Source organism: Semicossyphus pulcher, unplaced genomic scaffold (assembly GCF_022749685.1).
Source record: "Semicossyphus pulcher isolate SPU_LCO1_2020_fin unplaced genomic scaffold, fSemPul1.0.p SCAF_9, whole genome shotgun sequence".
NCBI lineage: Eukaryota > Metazoa > Chordata > Actinopteri > Labriformes > Labridae > Semicossyphus > Semicossyphus pulcher.
The window spans coordinates 5,287,878-5,315,284 of NW_027211770.1; the positions used below are offsets into that span (position 1 = coordinate 5,287,878).

Genomic DNA, 27,407 nt, shown 5'->3' on the forward strand with positions numbered 1-27,407 from the left:
TGGCTGGAGAAGGGGATTATCACTTTATCACTTGATACACCATTTCAGTGATTTTATTCACTCTGGCTATGGACATGTTGGTCAAGTAAGTGGAGCTGCAGTGCAGAGGCCCCTTGACCAGGTCCGGCGTTCGGTAACCCCCCAATCAGAGCATATATGGATGACCTGACAGAATTACATTGTACCAGGCTGCAGATGGACCCTCCAAGACTTGAACAAATCATCAACTGGGCCTGGATGGACTTCTAGCCAGCCAATCAAGTCCAGATCCCTGGTGGTAAGGAAGGGGAAGGTAACTAACAAGTTGCACTTCTTCATTCAAGGTGTCCGGCTTCCATCAGTTTTGGAGCAGCCAGTCAAGAGCCAGGAGAAAATCTTCAATTGCACCTTGAGGAACACTGCAGCACTCCAGACAACCAGCACTAATACATTTAAAGCCTGGATTTACCAACATGGCATCCTGCAGAGACTCCTCTGGCAACTGTTAGTATATGAGGTCCCTCTAACCATTGTAGAGTGCTTTGAAAGAAAAGTTCAGTAGCCTGACAGAGGAGTTCATGGTCACACAAACAAGGGAGGTCCTGAAGTACCGAGACTGTTACGTCACCAAAGACTCCTCTGCAGGGATTGACGTCAGGACAGGGAGGAGATGGAGGGCACATGAGGCAGTTGACATGCCTGAATCGTGGCTGCGACAAAGAGTGCTGGTGGGAGCAGTGGCGTCAGGACGGGCAGGTCTGGGTAGCACTCCAAGTCTCCACTATTACAAAGCCAAGGAAAAAGAGAGACACCACTTTGTGCAGAATGAGGTCTGAGCAGGAATGCAGTCGACAGCAAAGTCCAGCAGGGAGGCTCCTTGCGACAGCACAGGACTGACAGCTGATGGTTGACCTTGGGAGGCAGCTCAGATTCCCATCGCAGTGACCACTTAGAGGCCAGACATAACAGGATAAGTGGTCCTACTTGAACTGACTGTTCCCTGGGAAGACTGAATGGAGTAGGCCTTTGACAGAAAGAGAGCCAAGTACAAGAGGCTGGTGGGTGAGTGTCAGAGCAGGGGATGGAGGGACAGGTGCGAACCATTTGAGGTCAGGTGCAAAGGTTTAACTGGCCACTCATTCTGCAGGGTCCTGAAGGGCACAGCAGAAGAGCCATAAAGAAGACCTCCGATGCTGCAGAAAAGGCATTGAGATGGCTGTGGATCAAGCGGGGTGATCCATGGACAACCAAGCTGCTTGAACACAAGCTGGGGCCTGATCAACCCTGTCTGGGTCGCCTGGGAGAGGGGGTCTGATGTTGAAGGACCTGAAACACCCTATGACCCCAGGTAACATCACTGATGATGTGTTCGAGCTTGCATCTATAGGTGTGAGTAGAAACCTCGATCTCAATGTTACTCCAAATAAGGGAAACACAAAGGATTTTTCAGGCTAAAACAAAGAGCAAAGGCAAATACACTTTGAGGTGTTATTTAGCTACGCCAACTAAATTAGTATAAACATAATAAATAATAGACCATGAGAGGTCAGAGATTCATCAACCAAACAAGATGTTCATTACACAACAGAGCAGCAAACCTTTTAACTAGTGATAAAACAATCATTAAGAGGAGCACTGCTGTGATTGTGAGAGGCAGCTGCAGTCACTCATCTCTTCCTTAGAGAGACTCAGACGTCCCTTTCTGTGTTTCTGTCAGCGAGAACTTCTCTGGTAGTCTCTGTGAATTATGAATGAATGAATGAATGAATGAATGAATGAATGAAGGCTTCAAAAAGAAAAAAAGAAGAGCAACAACAGAAAAAAGAACAAAAGAAAATACTTAAAAACAATTGAAAACAACTGAACAATATTAACATGTTCGAAAGGAGTAGGAAGAAGCATCAGCTTATTTAATCCTACCCCTTCTCCACTTTGTAACTAATTAGTAATTAGTTTACTCTGCATCCCTATCAAAAAACTCACAAACACAACTAACTAACCATATTTGTCTGTGCTAACAATAGAAGATAAATAGAATAAATAAACAAGTAAATAAACAATATGTGAGGACCATAGAACTCTTCTTGATTGAGATTGATCAAGAAGAGTCCTGTGATTGAAACATAAATACATACTGGTACATACATACAAACATACATACACACCTCATGTCTCCTCTTCCCTGTATCTTACAAAAAGAATTAGTTTATATTTATTTTTAAACTGGTTGATGCTTGGACATTGTTTCAGATCCACACTCAGTCTGTTCCATAGTCTTACTCCATTATTGGTCATACAAAATGTTTTCATTGTTGTTCGACATCTATGTATTTTAAAATTTAATTGTTCCCGTAAATCTTACCTTCCCTCTCTTTCATGAAACATTTTCTGTAGGTGATTTGGTAATAAATTGTTCCTTGCTTTGTACAGGAATTGTGCGGTATGGAATTCTACGATGTCATATAATTTTAATACTTTAGACTTTATGAATAATGGATTGGTGTGTTCAAGATAAACTGGCATTAAGAAGGATTCTGATTACTCTTTTTTGCAGTATGAATAGTGGCTCCAATGAACTTTTATATGTATTGCCCCACACCTCTGTGCAATAATTTAAGTACAGTAAGACCAGTGAACAGAACAGAATGTGGAGTGATTGGTTATCTAAAAAGTGCCTTGCTTTAGCCATTACAGAAATGCTTCTAGATATTTTAGTGCAGATGTATTTAATGTGAGACTTCCAGCAAATTCTGTCGTTTATAATCACCCCAAGAAATTATATTTCGTTTACTCTTTCTATGTCAACCCCCTCTATCTTTACCTGATGATTTTTTGATGATTTATTTTTCTGTTACCAAATATCCTAATTTTTGTCTTGCCCAGATTTAGTGATAGCTTGTTCTTGTCAAACCAATATTTTATTTTGATGAATTCTGAAGTGATATTGTTCAAACGTTGCTGTAAATTCTCACCTGAACCAAATATGTTTATATCATTAGCAAATAAGATGAATTTGAGTGTCTGTGATATATTACATGGGTCATTGATGTAGATGATGAATAGGTTAGGACCCAACACTGATCCCTGTGGAACACCACACACAATGTCCAAGCATCTCGACTGGTAATCTCCCATTTTCACAAATTGCTTCCTGTTTTGTAGATAACTTCTCACCCATTCTAATGCCAGTCCCCTAATCCCATATTGTTCTTATTTATTGATTAATATTTCATGATTTACTGTATCAAATGCTTTTTTTAGATCAATAAACACCACAACAGCATATTTATGTTTAATGACCCAATATGGCCTTTTTCATTCAGCAAAGTTCTGATAACTGTGTGTGTGTGTGTGTGTGTGAGCGCCTCTCCTCCTAACCCCTAACATCTCATGACTGTTTCCTCCCTGCACGCTGATCAGCTGCAGACGTGAACACCTGACAGTGAGGATGATCATGAGTATGCAGAGACATGATGAGGTCACATGATCATTCACCTTTACATGTCACCTGACCACACAGCCTGATGTCGAGCTGTGAGCAGTGTGAGTGTGTTATAATCTCATGTTAGTCCTCCTCCGTCATAGATTCAGGTTACACTTGTAATTCCTTGTTCATTGTCATGGAAACCAGCAGCTTATAGCATCACCTGACTTCTAAACATCAGCACCTTTCTGACGGACAGGTCTGGGTAGAGATATGTTTGATATATATGAATGTTTTTCTGTGTTTAAAGACACTTACATTTTCTACATGGTCCTGTGTGGATGAAGTGATTGCTTAAAATCAGAGACCGGAAATGTCACCTTGTCTCTCTGTCACAGACAGACACGTATTGTTCGATATATAGATATATCTATAAATAAAGTGGAACTCTCCTGCAGCTGTCACGGATGTTCTCTGTGTCTCTGGGCTGCAGCTGCACAGTCCGTTCTTCCATCACCAGCTCCATCATGCAGTTGGTGTCTTAGAACGACAGACTGTTTCAGCTCTCTGCTTGTAATGCAAAATATGAAAAGAAAAAATGATGTGGTTGCAGACGGTATCGTAGGGAGCACAGGGTCAGGATTTCTGTCTGCATGTTCTCCCCGTGCATGCGTTGGTTCCCTCCGGGTACTCCGGCTTCCTCCCACAGTCCAAAGACATGCTCGTTAGGTTCATCGGTGACTCTAAATTGCCTATAGGTGTGAATGTGAGTGTAAAAGGTTGTCTGTCTCTGTGTGTCAGCCCTGTGATTGACAGGTGACATGTCCAGGTGTAACCCTGCCTCTCGCCCAATGACCCTGAGCAGGATAAGAGATGTAGATAAAGGATGGATGAGCTCATGAATCCAGAGACATCACAAAGTTTCAGCAGACTGGATATTGTGCTATATTGACTCCAGCCAGAGGATCGGGCTGAATGAATGCTGCAGAGTGAAGCTGAGGCTGCAAAGCATCCTGGGATGTAATATTTTCACCATGAAAGTCATGTTTGTCCGCAGCAGTAAGTGAAACACGTTCACACACTGTGACTGTGGTGTTCAAAAAGAAGCTCACAGACACAAACACAATGTTATAATGCAGCTGATCGAGAAATAACCCCTGACCTAAGGCCTGTCCTGTGGGTTTGTTTATATCTGACTGCCTTCCTGTTAATTTAAGCATCACCATCACATGACCAAGGGAGTGTAACCTGACTGGCTGGATGCATATGATTGGATGTCCTTGGTTCCTCTAATGTTTGTCTTTGAGTGATGAGAATATTTAGTATCCAAATAATTTGAAACCTGAATTTTTGAACTTTTTAAGATAAATCTGAAAATGAGTTTAAAATTTGAAGAGCTGAATTCAGAAGAGAAGAATAAAAGTGTCATGATTAAACTGTTAGACGATGAATCTGAGTCGGTGTGCGCGTGCAGATTGTGCAGAAGTGAGAGAATGAGCCGACTTCTCTGTTGATTTATTAACGCAGTAGAGTTCACCCCCTGCTGGGCATTAGAGAGAATGCAGGTTTTAAAGCACTTGTGATACATAGTTTAAAGTAACGGCATTCATGTGTGTTCTTGGCTTCACTCACATTTGTACGTACACACATACTGAAACTGTAAAGACTCTGACGCCATTAAAACTGCTGTAAACGTGCAGCGACGTGAAGAGACTGTGGATCAAACACTACAACTGCATCATGTTGAGCATTAAATAAGCACAGACAAATGGTGTGTGTGTGTGTGTGTGTGTGTGTGTGTGTAGGAAGAGAAGAGATGAGGAGATCTGGAGGTCCTTCAGGGAGTCACAGGAACATTACAGAACCTCCAGATCAGAAATCCAGCCGCTCTCTTGACAGGTGGCAGGACAGACCGAAGAACAATGTCAAGCACTGTGTCATATTTTTCTACTGGCCTTTCACAAAGCAGAACATGCACGTCTTCTGCGTTCACATGAGGAGGATTGAGGCTTGTGGTTTAGAGGATGAGTGGAAGATGAAGCAGGTCTCTGTGTACGCAGACGGAGCTGCAGTTTACAACGGGGTCGATCCCAAACTGCGTCAGATGGTGACGATTGGGGATTCCCATGTGCACATTCTGCATACCGCCCACACACTTGAGAACTGCGCCAAGTCAGCTGATCGCTTGGTTCCATATGTATGTATATGTATATGTATGTCCATATGCAAACAGCTAATCATAGGCTCAACCAGGGAGAAAGAAGTAGGCCGACATCACAGTGAGGAGAGCAGTCAGGAGGGCAGTGACGACGACAGCTTGAAGGGCAACTGTAAAGGCTGAGTACCAAGCAACCTCTCCAGGTGCTCCCCTGAGAACCAGACTGAAAAAGGTATGTGCACCTGCCTGTAATCACAAGTAAGACCTCAACTGGCTCACTATTATGTCAGTTATATGTGAATTATTGTGCAGTATTTTGTAGGTAAGAACAGTGAGTAAGAACAACCTGGATGAAAATAAGAAACATGAAGGTTTTAAAGGTTGTGACGGGCAGGTGCGAAACTTGTAAGGATTTAAATGATGAGCATGTAAATGTGCATCAGACAGATACAGTTACACCAGCAGTGTAATCTAGTTTGGACACTGAGGGGTTCAGGTTCATTCATTAGGTGATGTGAATGAGCAGAGAGAGCAGGGCGAGGGTTTGTGTTACCTCAGAGGGCCGCTCTGTGTCTTTGTCTGTTACAGTAGAGGACGGACAGGTGGACGAGGACACAGGTGCTCCATCTTTCACCTTCTTCTCAGAGGGACTTCTGGACGATCCAGTGGAACCATCTATGAGAGGGAAAGATCACCATGACAACCATTAAACCCTATCTGGACCATTCACCATGTTCACACGGCGGCCATCTTCTCCTCCTCCGTCTCCTCCACGCTCCCTCCATGCGAACACCGCTTCTCGACTGACCAGCAGCTGAACAGACAACAGAGTGGCACCGGCGGTAATGTTAGCGAGGTAGAGGCTAAATGCTAACATTAGCTGTTCTGGGCTCATTCGGGGCCGTCTTTGTTGATATGAGGAGAGGGGCTGCTGTGACAGAGAAGCTAACAATGCACTGCTAACCATCCTTCATAACACTGCTGTTTGTGACTCTCAGTATTCAGAGAGCAGCATAGATACCCGACACATCTGACTGTTCCTCCTGCAGGTGTCAGTGGTCGACATGACAGCTACCCAAACCCTCTCTGTAGCCCCCTGCTGACTGGCTGCAGTATAGGTCATAAAGCCCGCCTCCTCCATGTTAACAGATGGGACATGAGTCAAACTATAAAATAATACAGTATAGGGGCTCTTATTTTGAAATGACTCAGGACGTGTGTCTCTGAACACCAACAGCCTGGTGACGACCAGTCATGTATTTACTTCCAGGTTTCTTATTTGTCGGGAATCAAAGCACGTCTTCCTTCCTTAATGTGCTCTTTGATTCAAACATCTCACCCTTAACATCAGGATTATATATCTATGGGACATATTGTGTCAGCTTTTCTTTCTGTCTTCTCTGATTTGGTCTCTCAGGCTGCTCCCACACACTCCATGACCTCAGTCATCAGTGGAGGAGAGCCAATCAGCTGCTGTTTAATCTTTCAACAGCATCCTTCTAAACTGAGAGAGTGTGTCAGGCTGAGGCTCAGAGTGACCCTTCAGTGGTTTTTACTGAGCTGAATTATCCAACAAGCTCTCCTCCTCTCTGAAACAAACTAGTCTCAGATTAAAACTGTTACAGACTAAATGTTAAAATCTCTCTTCAGCCTGTAGAGGGCATCCTCCTCTCCTAAGCACACAGATCAAAACCTGTTGAATCAGTGAATCACTTTTCTGTGAGCTGCTGCTAAAGAACATATGAGTGATGCTGACGGGACATGACATGAGACAGCAGTGGGCTGTAAGTGTTTCGATGTCCGGCAGACCATCATCACTCTGACACAGGAGACTCATGAGGCTGATGGAGGAGTCTGTGTAGCCAAACTGAGGCTGATGGAGGAGTCTGTGGAGCCAAACTGAGGCTGATGGAGGAGTCTGTGGAGCCAAACTGAGGCTGATGGAGGAGTCTGTGGAGCCAAACTGAGGATTAAACAGTCAAAGCTTCTTAAACATCCAAATCTGATCAGTGACGTGGTTCTGGGTCGGGTTCTTCACATGTCACATGGCGAGATGAAACTGTGTTTCTCAGAGATTACATATGATAACGTGTTCCTACGAGGCTGAACTGAGGACAAGAACACACTCTGCTCACCTGCCTGTGCCGGGCCTGGACCCTGGTTCTGGACATGGTTGGTTTTGGTGGAGCTGCTGTGTTTGGGACTCTCACTGAAGCTGTGCGTTGGGCTCTGAGCGGACCTGAGACCTCCGGGCTCGGCCGTGTTCACGCTCCTGGATTTGACTCTGTCTGTGGGAGCGGCCGGGGTCAGAGCGGCCGGGCCGTGGTGCAGGACGGGACCAGGGAGGTGGTTCTGGTTCTGGTTATGGTTCAGGGCCTGGACCACATTGTGCTGCAGCATAGAGAGGCAGCCGCCCAGGCAGCTCAGAGTGGCTGCAGAGGTGGCCTTAAAGAGGAGGAGGTCCTTCACCGACAGGAGGAGGAAGAGGAGGAGCAGGAGGAGAAGATGAGGAGGAGGAGAGGAGCAAACTAAGCTGGTTAAAGTTTGACCAACAGACACATTAAAGTTTCAGCTCGAGTTAACCAGAGGAGGTGCAGAGGAGCCGTGCTCTCTGTGCTCTCCTACAACGTGTGTCATGTGTACAGACTTCCTGTTTGCAGACAACAAGCAGAGGATCTGTTATCTCTCTGTGACATCAGACAGATTAACTCGTTAACATCAGACTGATTAACTCATTAATTTCAGACTGATTAACTCGTTAACATCAGACTGATTAACTCGTTAACATCAGACTGATTAACTCGTTAACTACAGAGAAACTTCCTAAACAACACAGTGCTAGAGCTAGCAAAGCATGCAAGCTAACAGGTAAAGCTGCACACAGCTCTTGTCTGTTGTTATGAGCGTCTCTGACACCATCCTGTGAACACCAGGTCGCTCTGATGAAGACACTTAGGGGATCACCGACAGACTCCTGCAGCCTCTCATTGGTTAGTGAGCTCATTAAACTCTGTAAACAGGAAGTGTTACCTCATCCAGAGCAGAGAGGGGTCCTCTGCGGGGGGGCAGAGACTCCACTGAGTTCACCAGGTTCTTCTGCTGCTCCTCAGCCGGGCTCATCACCTGCACACACACAGAAGGTCCTGTTTGATCTAACTGATCTTTGGGGTTCGGGGTCGTGGGGAGTAATGATAGAATAAAACCCAGGGAAAAGGAGGGAGGAGCAAATGATGAGCAGAAGTGATGAATTTATTAACAAGAGAGAGAGAGGGAGACAGAGAGTGAGAGAGAGGGAGAGAGAGAATGAGAAAGAGGGAGAGGGAGAGGGGGAGGGGGGGAGAGAGAGAGGGGAGAGGGAGAGAGAGAGAGGGAGGGGGGAGGAAGAGAGAGAGGGGAGAGGGAGAGAGAGAGGGAGAGGGAGAGAGAGAGGGAGAGGGAGAGAGAGGGAGAGGGAGAGAGAGAGAGAGAGAGAGAGAGAGAGAGAGAGAGAGAGAGAGAGAGAAGACCAACACAACAAAAACACCTATCAGGTCCAGAGGAAGATGATCTCAGCTGTAGATTCAGTGTAAATAATTACCTGAGGTTATCCTCACCTGTTCCTAACTGAGGCCTTCAAATCAAACCGTCCTCTTCTCCTCTCTCTCCATCCATCATGAAGTCTAACACTAATTGTCATCCTCGATCTCCAGAGGATGAATAGTGATGAAGCACAATCATCAAACTTTGTTCCTCAGAGGATGAACCCTTTGAATCTTCACTCTCAGCCTTCGTCACACTTCTGTGTGATGAAACGTAACTAGACTCCTCCCCAGCGTCCTCACAATGTGACCCTCTCCAGGAAGCAAACAAACCTCAGCCTGAGTAGAAGCTGTTACCTGAACATGAATGATGTGTCGGCCCTGCTATAGAGCGGCAGTGTGCTTCTGTCAGATAACGAGGACACGTCTCTGAGGAGCCTGATCCTCCTCAATGAGACCTCTGACAGCTGTATGATGATGTCACAACACTTCAACCAATCACACAGTCAGTACTGTTGTTGACTGGTTAAAGCTGTCTCAGCAGGGAGGACACAAACACATACTACATGTATGCTGCTTCAGATGCAGACACACACACACACACACACACACACACACACACACACACACACACACACTCACACACACACACACACACACACACATACACACACACACTCACACACACACTCACACACACTCACACTAACTCACAGCTCTCTCTGTGGAGGTGAGTCATCAGCTGCTGAACTGACAGAGGAGCTAAAACAAGACACAGAGTGATCACAGTTCAAATCCTGTATTCAAACACACACACACACACACACACACCCTTTCATTTTGAGGTGTCCATAGTTCAGAGGAAACCTTCCAGAGGGCGTCTCAGCAGATCGTCTGAACATGAGCCCGATCAGACGGTCCGACCTGCAGACCTCAGAATCTACTCATCTGGTCTGCTCTCTGCTCGTCTAACACTGTCTGGTCTGGATTCAACACCATCAGGACAGGAACACAGCACAGACTATAGGAACAACCTGCCCTCCTCTCTGATGAACAGTTGCCATCAGTCACAGTGTCAATAACCTGGAACACCACATCTTCCACTCAGCAGGTGGAGCTGAGTGAGACACCATCTTAACACAGGATTTACATAAAGTCTTGGTCAAGAAGAACAACAAACTTTTCCCAGGGTTAGGGTCCCACAGCAGCTTTAGCTTACATGTTTAAGTTCACGCCCATTTCCCACAGCCAAACGTTGTTAGAGCTGCTGGTTAACAACGTGGATGTCCTCAGGAGCAGGACAAATAACTCAATCCAAGAGACCCTAAAGAGAGTCACAGAAACCAGTGTTACCCTCCATGAACAGCACGATACTGACGTTAGCAGCAGCTCAGCCAACAGCCCGATCACCACACATCCTGTGCCTGTTAAAGAGCTTTTTAAGCCGCTTTCTCACTGGTCTAAAAACTAACACTCAGCTTTTTTGCTTAGTAGGAAAGGTTACCATCTGCATTCAGACCCAGGTCACATGGCTCTGCAGTAGACCCGGGTAATGATCGTCTCAGCTCCGATCGCCCTTTGCAGCGTGATGCTATGCTCCGTCTGTTACTTCTGCGACTCCTTTTTTCTGCAAAGGTTTTTCCAGCTTAACACAGATGGCCTCCTTCACACCTCTTTCAAAGCAGCGGCCTTTGAAGTGGACAGTGGACAAGCTTCTGTCTGAGTGTGTTGGCAGTGTTTCTCAGATGCTCTCAGAATGTAAACAATGAGCAGAGGAACAGGAAGTCTTGGCGCAGGTTTATGATGTCAGCTGGATGTCAGCTGGCCACACCACTGTAACAACTCAAACCTCAAACAGGGAGAAACAGGACTCAAACCCAGCACTCAGAGAGGAAACAGTTCACCACACAGGTGATCAGCCAGGTTACAACATCCAGGAAGGAGCAGGCAGGAAGTGAGGTCAGACAAACAGGAACAACTTGTAGAAAGCAGCTGTAGAGTTTGATGAGGGGGGTGAAGTTACACAGAGAGACAGAAACACACTGAACATGGCTCACATTTAATCTTCACAATTAGGAGAGCATGTGATTCTTCCTGAGCCCTGACGTGAAGCAGCAAAGTGACTTGAACTATATCAGTGCTCGTTCTCTTCGACCTCTGCCGAAGCAGCTAACGTCAGGTTCATGTTCAGGGCTGGCTCTGAAGCGGACAGGAAGTTCTCTCCTGATAACTCACATTATAAATAAATGATCTCTCCTTGTCCCCTCTCCTCTACATCAAACTCTGAAGTCAGCGTCCGGCTCCACAGGAGAACAACACGGGGACAGGAAGCTGCTCCCTGACCATGTCAGAGCTCAGAGGAGTGACACAGGCTCTGCAGAGTGAAGCAGAGTGAGCTGAACATAAAGAGGAAGGAGATGTAGTCTGGGTCCATTATGTCCGGACACTGGACCTGTCTGTCTGACCGAGCACTCCTCTGCACATTTAGAGGAGATCTAATCCAATAAGAGGGCGGAGACGAGGAGAGGATCGATGCACAGAGTACGGAGTCTAAGGATCACTTTAAAGTCCAGACTGAGCAACAGGAAGACATCAGCGTTACGTTTCACTGTTTGTGAGTCATTGTCAAAGTATGCAGTCTGACTTTGACTCTGAACACATTCAGGTTAATAATATCTACAGCACTGATGTATGTGACGTATTTATGTGTACACTAATCTGGGAGGAACCGGCCATATTTAAGAGCTGTTTAAAGAAAGCTGTCGATAAAAGTGTTTCTAAAGTCTCTCTAATCTGTGTGTGTGTGTGTGTGTGTGTGTGTGTGTGTACCTTGCTGTCAGAGTGGCGTCGGGAGCACAGTTGGAGCTGAGTCATCCATAACTCCTGCTGCTGAGCGTCCAGAGCTGACAGAGAGGAGACCACAGAGCGTCAGAGTGTGTCTGTTACTGAGACAGGAAACAGCTATAACACACACACATACACACTGTTTATATAATGATGTTATATCGTTGAGACTTTTATCTCGTCTTATTTCTGCCTGTCTTCACACGTGATCGTCCCGTTGTTCTTTCACAAAGCTCTCTGATCAGCTGTGATCTATAAACTGATGTGACCTACAGGTCTGTAAGTAAAGGACTTATTCATATGCTTACATTTGCTTATTCTTGTCTTCCCACCATTCATGCAAATTCAAACATTTGACCAACCATCCTATTTCCACCATAACCAAACTCACTTCTATACAATGTTGTATAAACAGCAGAGGACATGTTTGTTTCATATCTTTTGAACGCTGCGTGACACGGCAACTGATCGGTGTGATCGTCTCTCTTTCATGAGCTTCCTGGTGGACTGAACTGTGTTTAAACAGACAGCTCTGTTTACATGACACTGCTGCAGCTGCCGGGACATCATTGATACAACTCTTTAAAAGCTTCAGTCACACTGAAAGTCTTTGCCAACAGCAGCTTCTGTGCTATAAACTAAACATACTTTATGTTTTTAAGGTGCAGGTTTTATCTGTCCTCTGGGTTATAGTGATAACATGTGAAGCAGCTGTGACGTCATCATTCACTGTGTTTTAACGAGACGTGGAGAGCTGTTGTCTCACCTCTGAGTTTGTAGGAATCCCCAGCAGTGGATTTGATAGTAAACATGTATTGAAAGTCATCACATGAGACCACCATGGCTCCGAGGAGGGGCAGGAACCCTCGGGGGGGTCTCTGACTTCTGCTGCCTTCATTCAGGTAATACTGAAGCTGACCGACCTCCGGGTCCAGGACAAAATATCTGCAGGAGAGAGGAGAGAGGAGGAATGACAATGTGTCCATGTTTCATTATATAACCTGGATAACATCTCCCCACAAACACATGTAGATTACTGAAATCCTTCATCCTGTCATCTGTCACTCTTTCATGTCTGATGTAAACGTGTTACCTGACAGGTGCAGCAGGTGTAAAGGAGGGGCTGGTTTGGGGAGGAAGGCTCACGTCTCCTCTACAGGTATCGGGCTCATTTTATTGACACATTTTGCTCACTGTGTTCAGGCCACATGCAGCTGTTCTTTAGCTTCTTCATAACGACGGCTGACTTTACACACAGCGTTTCAAACTCTGTCACTGTGAGCTGCAGAACTCTCCAAGGTGCTGATCCTAGAGAGCTGTCCTGAGGCCTTCTCCTACAGCAGAGGGAGGCTGACAGCAGCAGGAAGTTCGCTCAGGCTCAGGCTGGTTATTCGGCCGTTCTGACAGATACCAGACAGGACAGCTTGTGGACTGCAGGGCCTCCACCAGCTGGTGGCAGTAATGGACCTCTACAACCACACATAAACACTAGAACAAATCAGACAAACCAGCCCCTGTTTTAGAAAGGAACTTTGCTTCAACCACCGGTGTTAACTGTCAGAGCATAATGTTAACCCCGACTACCTATAACACAAGGGGGCCACAGTGACATATAATCAGACCCCCCTTCAAAAAGCCATAATTACCGTCACCAAAGATATCAGCCTGCGGGCTAGCATGATGTTGAAAGAGCTCATCTGATTCCTATGTGGTACCAACAGTGATCTCCTTTCCCTACGTCTTCTTCCAGGTGGTGTCAAAGGTCAAGGGGAAAAAAATCAAATGAAATGAAGATGGAGAGAATGAAGTTGCCCTTCATGAAGTCCAGGATCTGGTCACACAGGGTGGAGGAGGTTAAAGGTACGATGGGTTTGAATGCTGAGCTATATGTGCCCTCCAGAAGCGTTGTCTCCAAATGTACACGCCATTCCCACACCTCAAGTTGCAATCAGACCTTAAACAATGACCAGCACACAGAGAGGACGTCTTGGACAGGACATGCCTTATCCAGTATCTGGATAACTTCAGGCCACATCGGAAGACCTGGAATATTGTCTGTTGTGCCAGGTGGCTGCATTGCCATTGGACAATAGCTGCTGGTTCCCAGGTTGGACCAGAGCTGAACGGTCTGTCGTTGGGCAGTCTTGTTTGAGTTTCTGCATAAAGACAGGCTGGCAGAAGAACGAACATATGATCATTGGAGGCCCTTCAGTAGATCCTTAGTGCAGTGTGTGACCATCACACAAAGGACAACTTAAACAGGAAGTAGCCTTCTATCCTGACAGTAAATTGACAGACAGCATCCAATCATAAGGAGCTCTAGATTAGGAGTAAGGAGAGAAGATCTCCTCATCTGAGCACCACTGGTTGTTTACCAGGAAGCAGACACCTTCCCTGGTCCTGATTCTATCAGCCCGGTCCAGGCTGTGAACGAGTCCCTCTGAAGCACGGCCCAGCCTGGGTTCAGACGTAGAGCCATGAGCACACGACAGCTCACGTTTCAGTGTGTGCAAAGTTTAAGAGTTCTTCACACTGAACACGTTATCTCAGCATTCATCTCTACACACGTCCTCTGTCAGCGAGAACATGTCACCAACATCATCTGTCTGACAGAGTGAGAACAACAACACGACAACAACAACAACACATCTACACAACACATTCAGAGAAGATACAAACATGAACCTGCGTCATCAGCTGTCCTCAGGCTGCTCTCAGATATTCACATCATCGTCAGAGACAGGCATCACAACCTGCTGACACACACACACACACACACACACACACGCATGCAAACACACGCACAGACACACACACAAACTCTAATATGTCTAGTGTTTGTGTGTGTGTGTGTGTGTGTGTGTGTTTGAGAGGAAGTAAGTACACCACACACTGTCAAAGTGTGATCACGGATCTCATTACACGTTTGGATGCTTTTCTCATCGATCCACTCGGACAGAGAGAGGGGGAGGAGGGGGAGAGAGGAGAGGAAGAGAGCGGGAGGAGGGAGATAGAGGAGAGGGAGGAGAGAGAGGAGCGAGAGGAGAGGGAGGAGAGGGAGGAGGGGAAGGAGAGAAGGAGAGAGGAGAGGGAGGAGAGGGAGGAGAGAGGAGAGGGAGGAGAGGAAGGAGAGAAGGAGGGAGGAGAGGATGGAGAGAAGGAGAGAGGAGAGGGAGGAGAGGGAGGAGAGAAGGAGAGAGGAGAGGGAGGGGGGGGAGGAGGGGGAGGAGAGAAGGAGAGAGGAGAGGGGGAGAGGAGAGGGAGGAGAGAAGGAGAGAGGAGAGGGAGGAGAGGGGGAGTAAGTATTGAGATGCAGAGAGGAGTGCAGGGCTTTCCTGATCCTGGATGACTCATTCAGTGTTTCTGGAACTCCCACCCCCACATCTCCTCACAGGCCATCTGAGCATCATTTCATTCACTCTGTTTAAACATAGAAGCACTGTGTGTGTGTGTGTGTGTGTGTGTGTGTGTGTGTGTGTGTGTGTGTGTGCGCACACTGATGGATGCTGTGTAAAGCTGGTTCACAGATGTTAGTGAGCCTGTAGCTGGTTATGATGTGTGACAAATCAGACGTCATCAATAAACCTGAAAGTAGAGTCTTCCTGTGTTTCTGTTTGTCCGTGTGCTTCACATCACTTCTCTGACCGCACACACAGACTGAGGCGGTCGGGGGGGTTAACTGCATATTTTTAGGAGCAAGACAGAAAAAAAGGCTGTGAAGAGTTTTATAAAAACATATTTAGGGAGCAAAGAATAATTCTTAAAGGAACATTAATGTACCGGCTGAATGAACCCGGCGCATGCTCGTACTTTAAAGACTGAAAATATCTTCTGATTTTACTCAGAGGAACTTTTTGTCGAGCAGCTGGACTGTTGTTAAGATGCTGCCCTTTTAGACCTCCATGTTTGAATAAGAACCTGTATCTACCTGAGCAGGTAGGCTTTAGGGAATACAGAATAATACAGTTCTAGAGGCTTATAATGCAGTTTCCACAGGTTTCATAATGTAGTGAAGCACATGTGATGTCATGGTCATAAAGTAGACTGAGGATCTGCTCTGATCCAGCAGAGACATTATATAACATACTCATAATAAATCCCCATACAAAGATATAACTACACTTCCTGTAGCCCCCCCTCACTCAGTAACCCACCTGCTCTGCCAGCCCTGGAGCAGGTTGGTGTATTTCTTCAGGACCCCCTCCAGGTGTCGCTTGCTGCGGGCTGTGTGGAGGTGCGGGGGGGCTGACAGTGAGTCTCTGTCCCCGGACCCCCCTCTGAGCGCCGCAGCCGCCGGGCCGACCTGCTGCTCCTGCCGCCTGCACGAGCTCCGAGCGGGCTTCTCCTGTCGCGCGGAGCGGTTCATCCTGCGGCTGTGGGGCTCCGCTTCGGAACTTCGCACTCGGAAGTGAGGATGCTCTTCAGCCGTAAACAAGAGGAGGAGGAGCAGGAGGAGGTTTAACACTGATTCAGGTGTTTTTCAGAGTGATGTAGTGATAAGACACCAGAGGAGCCTCCTCCTGCTGCTCCGACTCTGGGACACACAGGAGGGATATTCCGACTATTTTACTGCGGAGATCTCTCTCTCTCTCTCTCTCCCTCTGACGTTACTGCGTTTTTTATTTTGGAAATCCCGGGTTGGTCACTCCCCCTCAGCCCGGGATACTCCCCCCTCAGCGGCCACAGGGACTGAACAATGCAGTAACACTAGAGAGCATGAGACACAGAGGCTGTATGAAACTCCAGTAGCTACATCAGATGAGCACAGAGGCTTTAAAACATAATGTACATGGATATATTTATTATATGTTCAACATGTGAGATGTTTGATCAACATTAAAGATATGTTACACAGCCTGGATCAGTGTTTGCTTAGCTCATTGACTCTAATATTTTATTTAATGTATTTTCACACAGTTCAGTGTATAATGTATTTATTAAAGGTAATGTAGGAACACAAAAAAACTAAGTAAACAGCTGTGCACGCGCACGTCTGCAGTTTGTATATATTTTTGTATTATTTCTCATTAAACAATAAAAACATTCTGCACAAGTTAACTGCTTTTTCTACCAGACCCGCAGAGACAATTATGAGTCAGAAGAACAAATACACACTAACATGCGAAGTATAAATGTACTTATCGGTATCTCATGTGTCCCCATGTAACAGAGGTTCATGTTGTCTCACGGTCTTTATTATAAACTCATAATCTCTTCTGTGTGATCTGTAGCGCTTTATTATATCATAACCTTTGTGTGTAACAAAAGATCCGATCCATTATTCATTAAGTCAGCCTCTTATGTAATCTAAAGGCTGCACGTTACGTCAACAATCATGAGAACTACAACTCCCAACAGGATAGTCCGTTATGACGTCATCAACAGAAGACGCGTGTTCGGCAGGAGGCAGGATCATCGCGCCCTGCTCTGTCCCTGTGCAGCGGTGTGTTTGAGCGTGTGTGTGTGTAAGAGCGTGTGTCTCAGGTGTTTCTGCAGGTAACAGTCACACAGCAGCTGCTCACATGTCCGCTCCGCTCAAAGTGTGCATCGTCGGCTCCGGAAACTGGTAGGTGCTGATGGTGAGGATGGTGAGGGTGATGCAGGACATGATGTGCTGCTCAGACTTGTTGGGATGTTCCACCTGTGATGCACGCGCTGCTCCTGGTTTAGATGAATGCATGACTGTTGTTCACGTACACAGACTGTGTGGACACTCTGCACGTGAAGCTCAGAGACAACGATCAGACCACACACAGTGTTAAACGCTGATTGTTAAAGCTGCACAACATCTGTTGAAGGTTCAATTTATGAGAATCTGTTTTAAAGAGGTTTAAATGAAACTTACGGTTCAGTAACATTAAGAGGATGTAGTTTACTGTTGATCTGACACCGTACACTCAGGTGTTTCTGTTATTCAGCCTCTCTGCAGTCATATAAGGTGGATTCAATCAGAACACTAGACAGCCTCCAAAACGTGTTTAGCCTGCAAAGACTAGTTTTACGTTGCAAGAGTAAATACAGTCACGGACCAGACAAGCAGAACAGAAGCTTGTTGCAGCCGCTGAAGAACAAAAAACTGATTAGTGTCAGGTTAGAATTGAGTTAAATCTCTAAATACAAACATATCAATGTATGACACAAGTACTCCCGTTGTAACAATAGTCTTTTCATCTTGTTGTAACATGAAACAAAAGGTATAACGTGATAAACCCTTCATGCAACTGATCAGTTATATCTTCTGAGGAGGCAGCAGCACAAAACCAATTTCATCTTCACCTCTTCGTCACCTCTCCTTCGTATACAGCAAGTAAGCGATTGAGTGGAGGCCAAACAAACAAACAAACATCTCATCAATCGGCCTGTTCCCTGACACATGAAGCAGATTAGGACATCTTGATGCAAATGAAACATGCTGATATTTATTACATCATTTATGTCTCAAGTTTAACTTGAGGAAGAAATTTGCGTCACACAGACACACACTGACATGCTGCAGCATGAGGAGGAGGTGAGAGTGTTGTTTAAGCTGAAAGCTTCGAAGTCTGAGCATGACGTACAGAATGATCATAGTTTACCTGCCCAGGTGTTGTGCTGCCTGAATTACAGACACGTGACTTAAAGGTTTGAGGACTCATTTGGTCTGGACATTTCAACTCAAAACGCAGGTTCACACTGAGGAAGTTCTTCCTGCGTATCACCATCCATCATCCTTCAGAGGAAAAATACTTTTCTATATGAGATCTGTAATCTTACCACTTAACACTTCTGTTACTGGACAGCGCCCCCCGTGGGGCAGTGCTCTATCAGTGTTAAAGCGTATAGAGTGCAGTGTTTCCCACAGGTCTGAAATATACTTGTTGTTGGGTGGGTGGGGACTCGCAGCACTGAGAGGGGGAGAGCACGGGTGCAGAGGAAGGTAAGGAAGGGAGCGGGTGATAACAGACTAACATGATGACTTGATTTAAAACTTAGTTTGATCATGAAGCTTGATGCTCCTCTGCAGCTCTGTGTTTATCAGTGAAATATATGAGCTACAGCAGACTGGAGTCTGTTAACAGTGACAGACAGAAAGATCCGCGTGATTAATCGTCTGTGTCCTCCCCGCGCTGCGTTATTATAAACTATGATGAACTGATCGCAGGTTACAGATCCTGCTTGTGTCATTCACAACATGTGGAGACATTGTTTATACTTTATAGTAACTGTGCGCTGAAGTACAGACAGATCCCAACCTTGTTGAGCCAAGTACAGAGCATGAGAAACACACACATCTGTGTTATATCTGCTCGTCTCCTCGCGTCTGTGGTTACAAAGGAAAACAAAATCAAATCCTGATGTTTGCCGTCGATTACCATGACAACGACTGAAACCTAGAAGCCTCAAAGCATTCAGGTCAGCACTAAATAATATCCACCGTTTGCAGGTCTTCAACGCAATACACACGTGTGTGCGTCAATTCAATGAAATTCAAAAGAGCTTTACTGGCATGGGAAACATACGTTTACATTGACAAAGCAAGTGTCAAAATACAAATACGTCTCTGTCTGTTTCTTTGCAGAGCATGTGAGACTGTCAGTAGGTGACACCTCCCCGCGATATCAGAATGAACAGGTAGGGGAGGGGCTAGATTGCCAAGTGCCACTATTTAATTGATCGCGGGTGGCGTCGTTCTCTTGGATAGAAAAAAAAATGCTAGAATGGGTTGCCAAATATACTTGGATGGCCTGTCCAAGTAAAGTCCATATGTGGGAAAGACAGGTGAAGACAGGTTGACCTCTGACCTCTGCTGTGCTTTCAGGGGCTCGGCCATCGCCCGGATCATCGGCAGGAACGCCACGGCACTGCAGCGTTTCTCGTCCACTGTGAAGATGTGGGTGTACGAGGAGAACGTCAACGGCAGGAAGCTCACTGACATCATCAACACAGAGCACGAAAACGTCAAATACCTGCCCGGATACAAGCTGCCCGAGAACGTGGTGAGAGAACCAACAAAGCAGACTTTTATTATCAGAATCACCTCTGACTGATCCCGAACATCCCTGAAACGTTCAAACCCTCCTCCTGTTCAGTTCAGATTTAAAGTCCCTGTCGTCGTCTCCTCAGGTGGCCGTCCCGCAGCTGAGTGACGCTGCAGAGGGAGCAGACCTGCTGGTGTTTGTGGTTCCTCATCAGTTCATCAGGAAACTCTGTGATGAGATGTCGGGCTGTGTCTCCTCCAGAGCTCGAGGAATCACTCTCATCAAGGTGAACGTGTTACCCCTCACTCTGTCTCACTCTGACTCACTCTGTCTCACTCTGACTCACTATGACTCACTCTGTCTCACTCTGACTCACTCTGACTCACTATGACTCACACTGACTTACTCTGACTCACTCTGTCTCACTCTGACTCACTCTGACTCACACTGACTTACTCTTGACTCACTTACTCACTCTGACTCACTATGACTCACTCTGTCTCATCCTGTCTCACTCTGACTCACTATGACTCACACTGACTTACTCTTGACTCACTTACTCACTCTGACTCACTCTGTCTCACTATGACTCACACTAACTTACTCTTGACTCACTGACTCACTCTGTCTCACTCTGACTCACTCTGTCTCACTCTGTCTCAATCTGTCTCAATCTGTCTCACTCTGTCTCACTCTGACTCACTGTCTCAATCTGTCTCACTCTGACTCACTCTGTCTCACTATGACTCACACTGACTCACTCTGACTTACTCTTGACTCACACACACTCACTCTGTCTCACTCTGACTCACTCTGACTCACTGACTCACTCTGTCTCACTCTGACTCACTATTACTCACTCTGTCTCACTATGACTCACACAGACTCACACTAACTTACTCTTGACTCACACACACTCACTCTGACTCACTCATAAATATTCGGTTCATATACACGTTTAACTGTAAACACTTCAAACAGAGCAAAGAATGACTGTTGAATGTACAAACATGATTCTGAACATTATAATGTAAATGACAAATTGACTTCACTGACATAGAAACTTAGTGGAAACAGAGCTCCTTACTGTACAGGTCACATTTACCCTTTCACACACGTTATCACACTGATGGTGATGCCTTCAGGAGTCAGGGATCGAACCACCAACCTTTTATATCTCTGTGCCACAGCCGCCCTGCCTGTGGTCATAAATGTTTTGAGAACTTCTGACTGAATTTTTTCATGGAAGGAGAGAGTCTGTGTGACATTAATGCAGTGTTTAGATATCAATATACCCTCCTCTGTGTGTGTGTCTGTGTCTCTCAGGGAATAGACGAGGGCCCCGAGGGTCTGAAGCTGATCTCGGACATCATCAGAGAGAAGATGGGGATTGACGTCAGCGTGTTGATGGGAGCAAACATCGCTAACGAGGTGGCAGCTGAGAAGTTCTGTGAGACCACCATCGGTAAGAACATGTGATCCCGAAAGCTCACACACTGACAGGAAGTAGATGTGCTGTGTACAGAATTGGAAAACAAGAGTCAATTTAAATTCTGATTTCAAAATGGCAGATACATGTAAACTGTAAAACATGTTCAGGATGTGGATCCAGGGGGACAATGAGCAGCTTCAGGGGACCTGCACAGAGCACGGGAGTGTTAAAACATGAGTACTAAAGCAGCTCTGCAGTAGGTCATAACTCTGAATATGTGATTCCCACAGCTATGAAAGTCCAAGTAAAGATGTGGACATTTTGCACTTGTGTGTGAGTACAAATATGGAAAGTATAGAAACACACAGAAACACACGCGTCTGATCTCCTCCGTGCAGATCAGAAGATTTAAAGGCAGGTTCAGGTGGAGAAAGACAGCATGCCCACGCAGGAGTAATATAACTTTTATTTCTTTCATCATATTTGACTGATATTAAATGAATGACCCTTTATCAATGAAATGCTCCTGTAGAATAGAAGCATGATTGCTTCAGTTCATTAAAGACCTGAACGTGTTGTATAACAGTGGTTGTGTTTCTGCTGATTTTGTGTCAGTTTGTAGACCAGCAGAGGAATTAAAAATAAAAACTCGTCTGTTATATTTAGCCTGTTATCTATTAATAAAGGAGCCGTCTCGTTCTCTTTGTTCATCAGCTGATCTGCTGAGAGACGGTGGAGAGGAAGCTGATCAACGTCCTGTATGATGAGTGTTTTAAGAACGAGCTGATCAAAGGCACCTAATGAGGGGAAAGGTGTCGTTGTTAATAATTCCATATTAAAATGCAGTTATAAACTCACTGGCCACTTTATTAGGTACATCCTGCTCGTACCGGGTTGGACCCCCTTTGCCTTCAGAGCTGCCTTAAGTCTTCGTGGCACACGGTGCTGGAAACATTCCTCAGAGATGTTGGTCCATACTGACGTGATAGCATCTCACAGTTGCTGCAGATTTGTCGGCTGCACGTCCATGATGAGGATCTCCCGTTCCACTGCATCCCAAAGGTGCTCTGCTGATGTAGAACAAAGTACAAAGCTTTAATCTGCAGCTTCACACAAAGATCAGCTTCAGGAAACACTTCAGATCACAGGTTAAAGGTTAGGTCATCATCAAAGGTGGTCTCACCTTCAAATGTTTGAGACCTCTGGCAGCACAAATCAGACAGTACGCCTTCAATACTACACTGTGTGTGTGTGTGTGTGCGTGTGTGCGTGTGTGCGTGTGTGCGTGTGTGCGTGTGTGCGTGTGTGCGTGTGTACGTGTGGCGTGTGTGCGCGTGCGTGCGTGCGTGCGTGTGTGTGTGTGTGTGTGTGTGTCCAGGCAGCAGGGTCCTGGAGAACGGGCTACTGTTCAAAGAGCTGCTGCAGACTCCAAACTTCAGGATCACGGTGGTGGACGATGCAGACACAGTGGAGCTGTGTGGAGCTCTGAAGGTACACACACACGCACACACACACACACACATGAAGATCAGGAAAGTAATCCTGTACAGCATGTGCACACACTTGCAGGGTTTATGTGAAGTTAATCTCTATCATGCACCAGCAGTGTCAAAACTCCTCTTTTAATAAAAGTGTTTCTGCAGCTCAAACATCAAAGGGTCGGGTGTGATCTTTACAACAAAGATACATTAGAATGAAAAAACAAGAAGAAGAAATCATCCCCGTGTGGTCTGTGTGCAGCAGAAGTGGCTGACATGTCATGGATGTCCCACATTTCCCCCCCGGGGATCAATAAAGGATTATCTTATGGAGCGGAGCAGGGTTTGCTGTCCAAGACTGTTTATAAGAAGTGGACGGATCCTCTTGGGTGGGTGGGGCAGCTAACACTAGATTGGTTTGTAGTTCTTGGTAAATCTGAGATTAATTTTTATGCTAATTTTAACTTGCTAAAACAAAATGTTCTTCCTGAGAAAACAAACTGTTAATACATCCCAACACTGAACATTCTTCAGGTCACTGTAGAAGTGATTTGTCAGTCACAGGTAGCCCCACCCTAACCCCTCCCCTCTGTCTGGTGTGTGTGACTCTAAATGGGAGCATCAGTGACTAAATGAACATCATGCTGTGTTGAAGAAGACTTGAAACTAGAGATTGAGACCATAAACTCATTAGGAACATGTTTACTGAGGGAATAAATCAGGAGAGGAGGAGGAGCATTCTGTCATAGACTTCTACAGGATCAGACTGAATCACCCCCCTGCTGGACATTAGAGAGAATGCAGCTTTAAGACACTTCTGCATGGGCTTCATATTTCAGAACGGAAGGCTGTGATGACTTCATATAGGTAGAGTTTGTGGTGCCGTCCAGGATCGAGTCTTTGAGCCTCTCCGCCACAGAAACATCAGGAACAATATGATGAAGCTTTCAGTAAAGTGCAGCTTATATGAGAGTCAGTATGATGACAGCCTCCTGTACGTGACTGTCCTCTCTCTGTCTGTCGGCTCAGAACATTGTTGCAGTGGGAGCAGGTTTCTGTGACGGGCTGCAGTGTGGTGACAACACCAAGGCGGCTGTGATCCGTCTGGGGCTGATGGAGATGATCGCCTTCGCCAAACTCTTCTCTAAGAACGACTCGGTCTCCACAGCAACGTTTTTAGAGAGCTGCGGAGTGGCCGACCTCATCACGACGTGCTACGGCGGCCGAAACCGACGCGTGGCCGAGGCCTTCTCTAGGACGGGGAAGGTGGGTGCAGTTTCCCTGCTGGTACTGTTTAAACACGTGCACAATGATCAGTCTGAAGTTTAAGAACACCTTCTTTCTTAAGAATAGCCTGTTGCTTCGTTTCCATGTGTGTGTGTCTCTCAGAGCATTGAGCAGCTGGAGCAGGAGATGCTGAACGGTCAGAAGCTGCAGGGTCCAGCCACCTCAGGAGAAGTTTACCACATCCTCAAACAGAAGGGCCTGGTGGACAAGTCCGTACCACACTCTGTTACTCTATCACTGTATTACTTTGTTGTTTAATGCTTTGTGGAACATCGCAGACTAACCTGCAGTGATGTTTACACTAGAAGGAATACATCTTAATGACAAATAGCTACAACATTGTTTTAAATTTCTCCAGTAGACGTGTTCATCCTGCAGCTGTGAAACAGGCTGTAATGGCTGCAACATAATCCTTGATGGGTCAAAGGTTGTCCACTAAAAGTTCTTGTTGTTTCCACTGACAGGCTCAGATTGTTATTCTAAGTGTGTGACAACATTACAGAAAGGATCCCTACAGAGATAGACATTTTTGTTACAGAGGAAGATGATTGTTTTAACCACAAACAGACGTTACATCGCTCTCTGCAAACACACCAGACTCCATTCATAAAAACAGTGATTTAAGCTCACAGGACACAGGAGCTGCTGCTCTACTGCTGCCTCCATCAGCTCGTTTGTTTGTGTTGTTGTGGGACTTTGGTGTTTTAAGTGTTTAGTTTGGATCCACCAGAATATTTGTGTAACACAAAATAACACAGTGGCAGATGGGTAACTCAGGTGTTCAGCAGGTTAAAGTCACTGTTTTTGTCAATGGAGTCTGGTGTCTTGAAAGAGATAGTGACGAAACAAATGTGTAACTTAGCTCTGTCTCCTCTGTCTGTGTGTGTGTGTGTGTGTGTGTGTGTGTGTGTGTGTGTGTGTGTGTGTGTGTGTGTGTGTGTGTGTGTGTGTGTGTGTGTGTGTGTGTGTGTGTGTGTGTGTGTGTGTGTCCTCACACAGGTTCCCTCTGTTCACAGCCGTCTATCAGATCTGTTTCGAGGGGAGGCCGGTCAGAGAGATGATCTCGTGCCTGCAGAGCCACCCAGAGCACATGTGACTGCTGAGGGATTCATGCTGCTGTGTGACTTCAGCTCCACAGAAGAACAGGGCTGTTTGTAGGATATCTGTAGGGTCAGCAGGGTGTCGTTATGTTCCCAGAAAATGGCTGAACTGCTACATTTAGACCCGTTCAGTCAGAGGTATAATTATGTTCTGTCACATGAACTGGTCGGTCAGGCTGATTCTGCTTTAACAAACGTGTTTGACATATTTGGGGTTGTTTTCTGCTGTGACCCTGAACCTTTACAAATAACTTTAAACACTCTGTTTCTTACAGCACAGTGTAACAGTGTCTGTGGACACCTGCAGGACACTGAGTCTGTCACGCTGCAGTGTGCAGAGCATTGTTACCCAAAGAGAACTTGTTTACTCTGTTTCACTGTTTGTATAACTTCACAGCTTTGTCCTGTTTTCTCTGTCACTCAGGGAAAATACTCTCCCATTAGAAACCTGCCTCTCAGACACACAGGTATCAACCTGCAGTATGTTTTTAATACCTTTGTAAAACCAGCATCATGTTGAATCTATCAGGTATATTTCTGTAAACTGCCAAACAGCCGTCTGATTCTGTCCTTCAGTCTTTATACAGTTTGTACTGACTCATGTAAACCTTTACGTTTGGTGGAGTCTGCTTATAGTCTGACTGTGGACGTTCACAGGATCCACTCTGATCTCTGTCTGACTGACTAACATCTACTGTAGATGAGCAGACGAGTTTTTCTTCAAACTGGCAGCTTTAGTTCTTTTAAAAGTTTGTCTTCACGTGTCGCTCCTTCACAAGAGACTGTTCAGTAAATGTGTATAACGACACCTAAAGGTCGTAATAAAGGTTATTAAATGTTAACATATGTCTGACTTTGGCTGCTGGTGGCTGTATTTGTATCTATATGCTGGTCCTAGTATTCATATAAAACTGTGCACAGCGTGGCTCATCATAGAGGACGGATGTTACTTGAATCTGATTTAATGTTTTTTATGTCATGTGGGTCACAGTTTAGTGTTCCCGTTTATCACTGATCTCTGTTTAAATGGAGTCATTCTTTAGGACAGTTCATGTGTGAATAAACAACCATCACCCTCCACAGCAGGCTCTCTGAGAGGTTTGTTCTCCTTAGTGTCTGCTCTGATGTGTCAGCAGACTTTGTCTCTTAAACTTTTTAAAAGTTTTTTTTCCTTAAGCAGCTCCAACAACTGAGTGCTGACTGTGACCTCCTGTTTGCAGCAGAGTGCAGAGTTTGAAGTCTGAGGTCGACGCTCTCTGCTGATAAACTGAGGTTTTCTCCCCCGGGTTGGAAGTGACTTTGGAAGTCTTGGGAAGTCACTCCAAGTAAACCAAACTAAATGTATTCAATTTTAAAAGACATAAAGTCAACTTTAATAATCAAAGATCAATAGAATAATAAAGGTAGTTTTGATTGTTGTTCCACGAGGTGGTGCCATTACAGCAAGAAGATAAAAGTTATGATCAAGTCAGAAAAAACGCTGCCAGAAAGAGAGGGATTGTACCACAGCAGTCAAAGCAAAGGGAAAAGAGAGGGAGTAACAGAAATAAAAAGGAGGAGAACATTACACCCAGCATGAAGTTTGGTCACACAGGCCTGAAAACTAATTTATACATAAAGAATATGCACAGTACAGGTAGATGTGAGAGTTGGGGACTACAGGAAACAGTGAGCATGTTTAGTATCAGTGTCCTTAATATACGAAGACAGACACTTACAGTGACATCACAGAGGAATCACATGACAGTAGCAATGAGAAATATGCTGCAGAGGAGTTCAGGTTATTAGAATATACAGGATCATTTCAGGTTTTTAGACAGTGAAAAGGAGAATATATTAAAACATGAAATCAGCATTCGATCCACACTTCACAAGGGGGCGGTAGTGCGCCTAAAGGCTGTTAGCCTACTGCCGTTTATCCACTAAAGAAGAAGAAAAGGTAAACAGCTAAGCTAGGCAGCAGCTCGGAGAGGGCAGAGAGTCACCTACATGTCTGCTGTCAGTGCTCACTCCAACAACCCACACTAGTAACTTAAATGGACCTCCTGATATCCAGACATTAACAGCCGAGCGCAGACCACACACAGCGCTAACAGGGTGTATGCTAGCTGCAGGAGCTAACTGTAGCCATGTTGTGTTTCTGTCATTGAGTAGAAGTCACACAAGTTAGCTAACAACTCTGAAACACCACCCGCTAAGTTACACACACTTCTCTGTGTTATTCGAGGC

The 27,407-nt window shown here is 45.6% G+C and overlaps 2 protein-coding genes across 2 annotated transcripts in view; one reads left to right on the top strand and one right to left on the bottom strand.

Moving 5' to 3' along the window:
* LOC138583699 (oxysterol-binding protein-related protein 10-like) overlaps positions 1–16,289 on the bottom strand; it is a 35,247-nt gene extending 18,958 nt beyond the window's left edge. Inside the window, exons 1-6 of the mRNA XM_069655658.1 lie at positions 16,078–16,289; positions 12,690–12,868; positions 11,909–11,982; positions 8,592–8,684; positions 7,697–8,024; positions 6,115–6,236 (exon numbers count right to left, since the gene is read on the bottom strand). Coding sequence (XP_069511759.1) covers positions 6,115–6,236; positions 7,697–8,024; positions 8,592–8,684; positions 11,909–11,982; positions 12,690–12,868; positions 16,078–16,289 — 1,008 coding nt within the window. The remainder of the gene's footprint in view (positions 1–6,114; positions 6,237–7,696; positions 8,025–8,591; positions 8,685–11,908; positions 11,983–12,689; positions 12,869–16,077) is intronic.
* A 1,186-nt stretch (positions 16,290–17,475) lies between these two features.
* Positions 17,476–26,246, top strand: gpd1l (glycerol-3-phosphate dehydrogenase 1 like). Its single transcript, XM_069655980.1, has 8 exons — positions 17,476–17,502; positions 19,722–19,899; positions 20,027–20,167; positions 21,208–21,346; positions 22,692–22,804; positions 23,821–24,057; positions 24,181–24,287; positions 25,078–26,246. The coding sequence occupies exons 2-8, from the start codon at positions 19,792–19,794 to the stop codon at positions 25,172–25,174; spliced, it is 942 nt and encodes a 313-aa protein (XP_069512081.1). The 5' UTR covers positions 17,476–17,502; positions 19,722–19,791; the 3' UTR covers positions 25,175–26,246.
* The last annotated feature ends 1,161 nt before the right edge of the window (positions 26,247–27,407 follow it).

Excerpts from the sequence above, each read along its gene's own strand:
- gpd1l (XM_069655980.1), top strand. The coding sequence starts at position 19,792 with ATGTGGGTGTACGAGGAGAACGTCAACGGCAGGAAGCTCACTGACATC. Across the intron at positions 22,805-23,820 it reads AGCTGTGTGGAGCTCTGAAG|AACATTGTTGCAGTGGGAGC; the intron begins GTACACACACAC and ends CTGTCGGCTCAG. Across the intron at positions 24,058-24,180 it reads CCTTCTCTAGGACGGGGAAG|AGCATTGAGCAGCTGGAGCA; the intron begins GTGGGTGCAGTT and ends TGTGTCTCTCAG.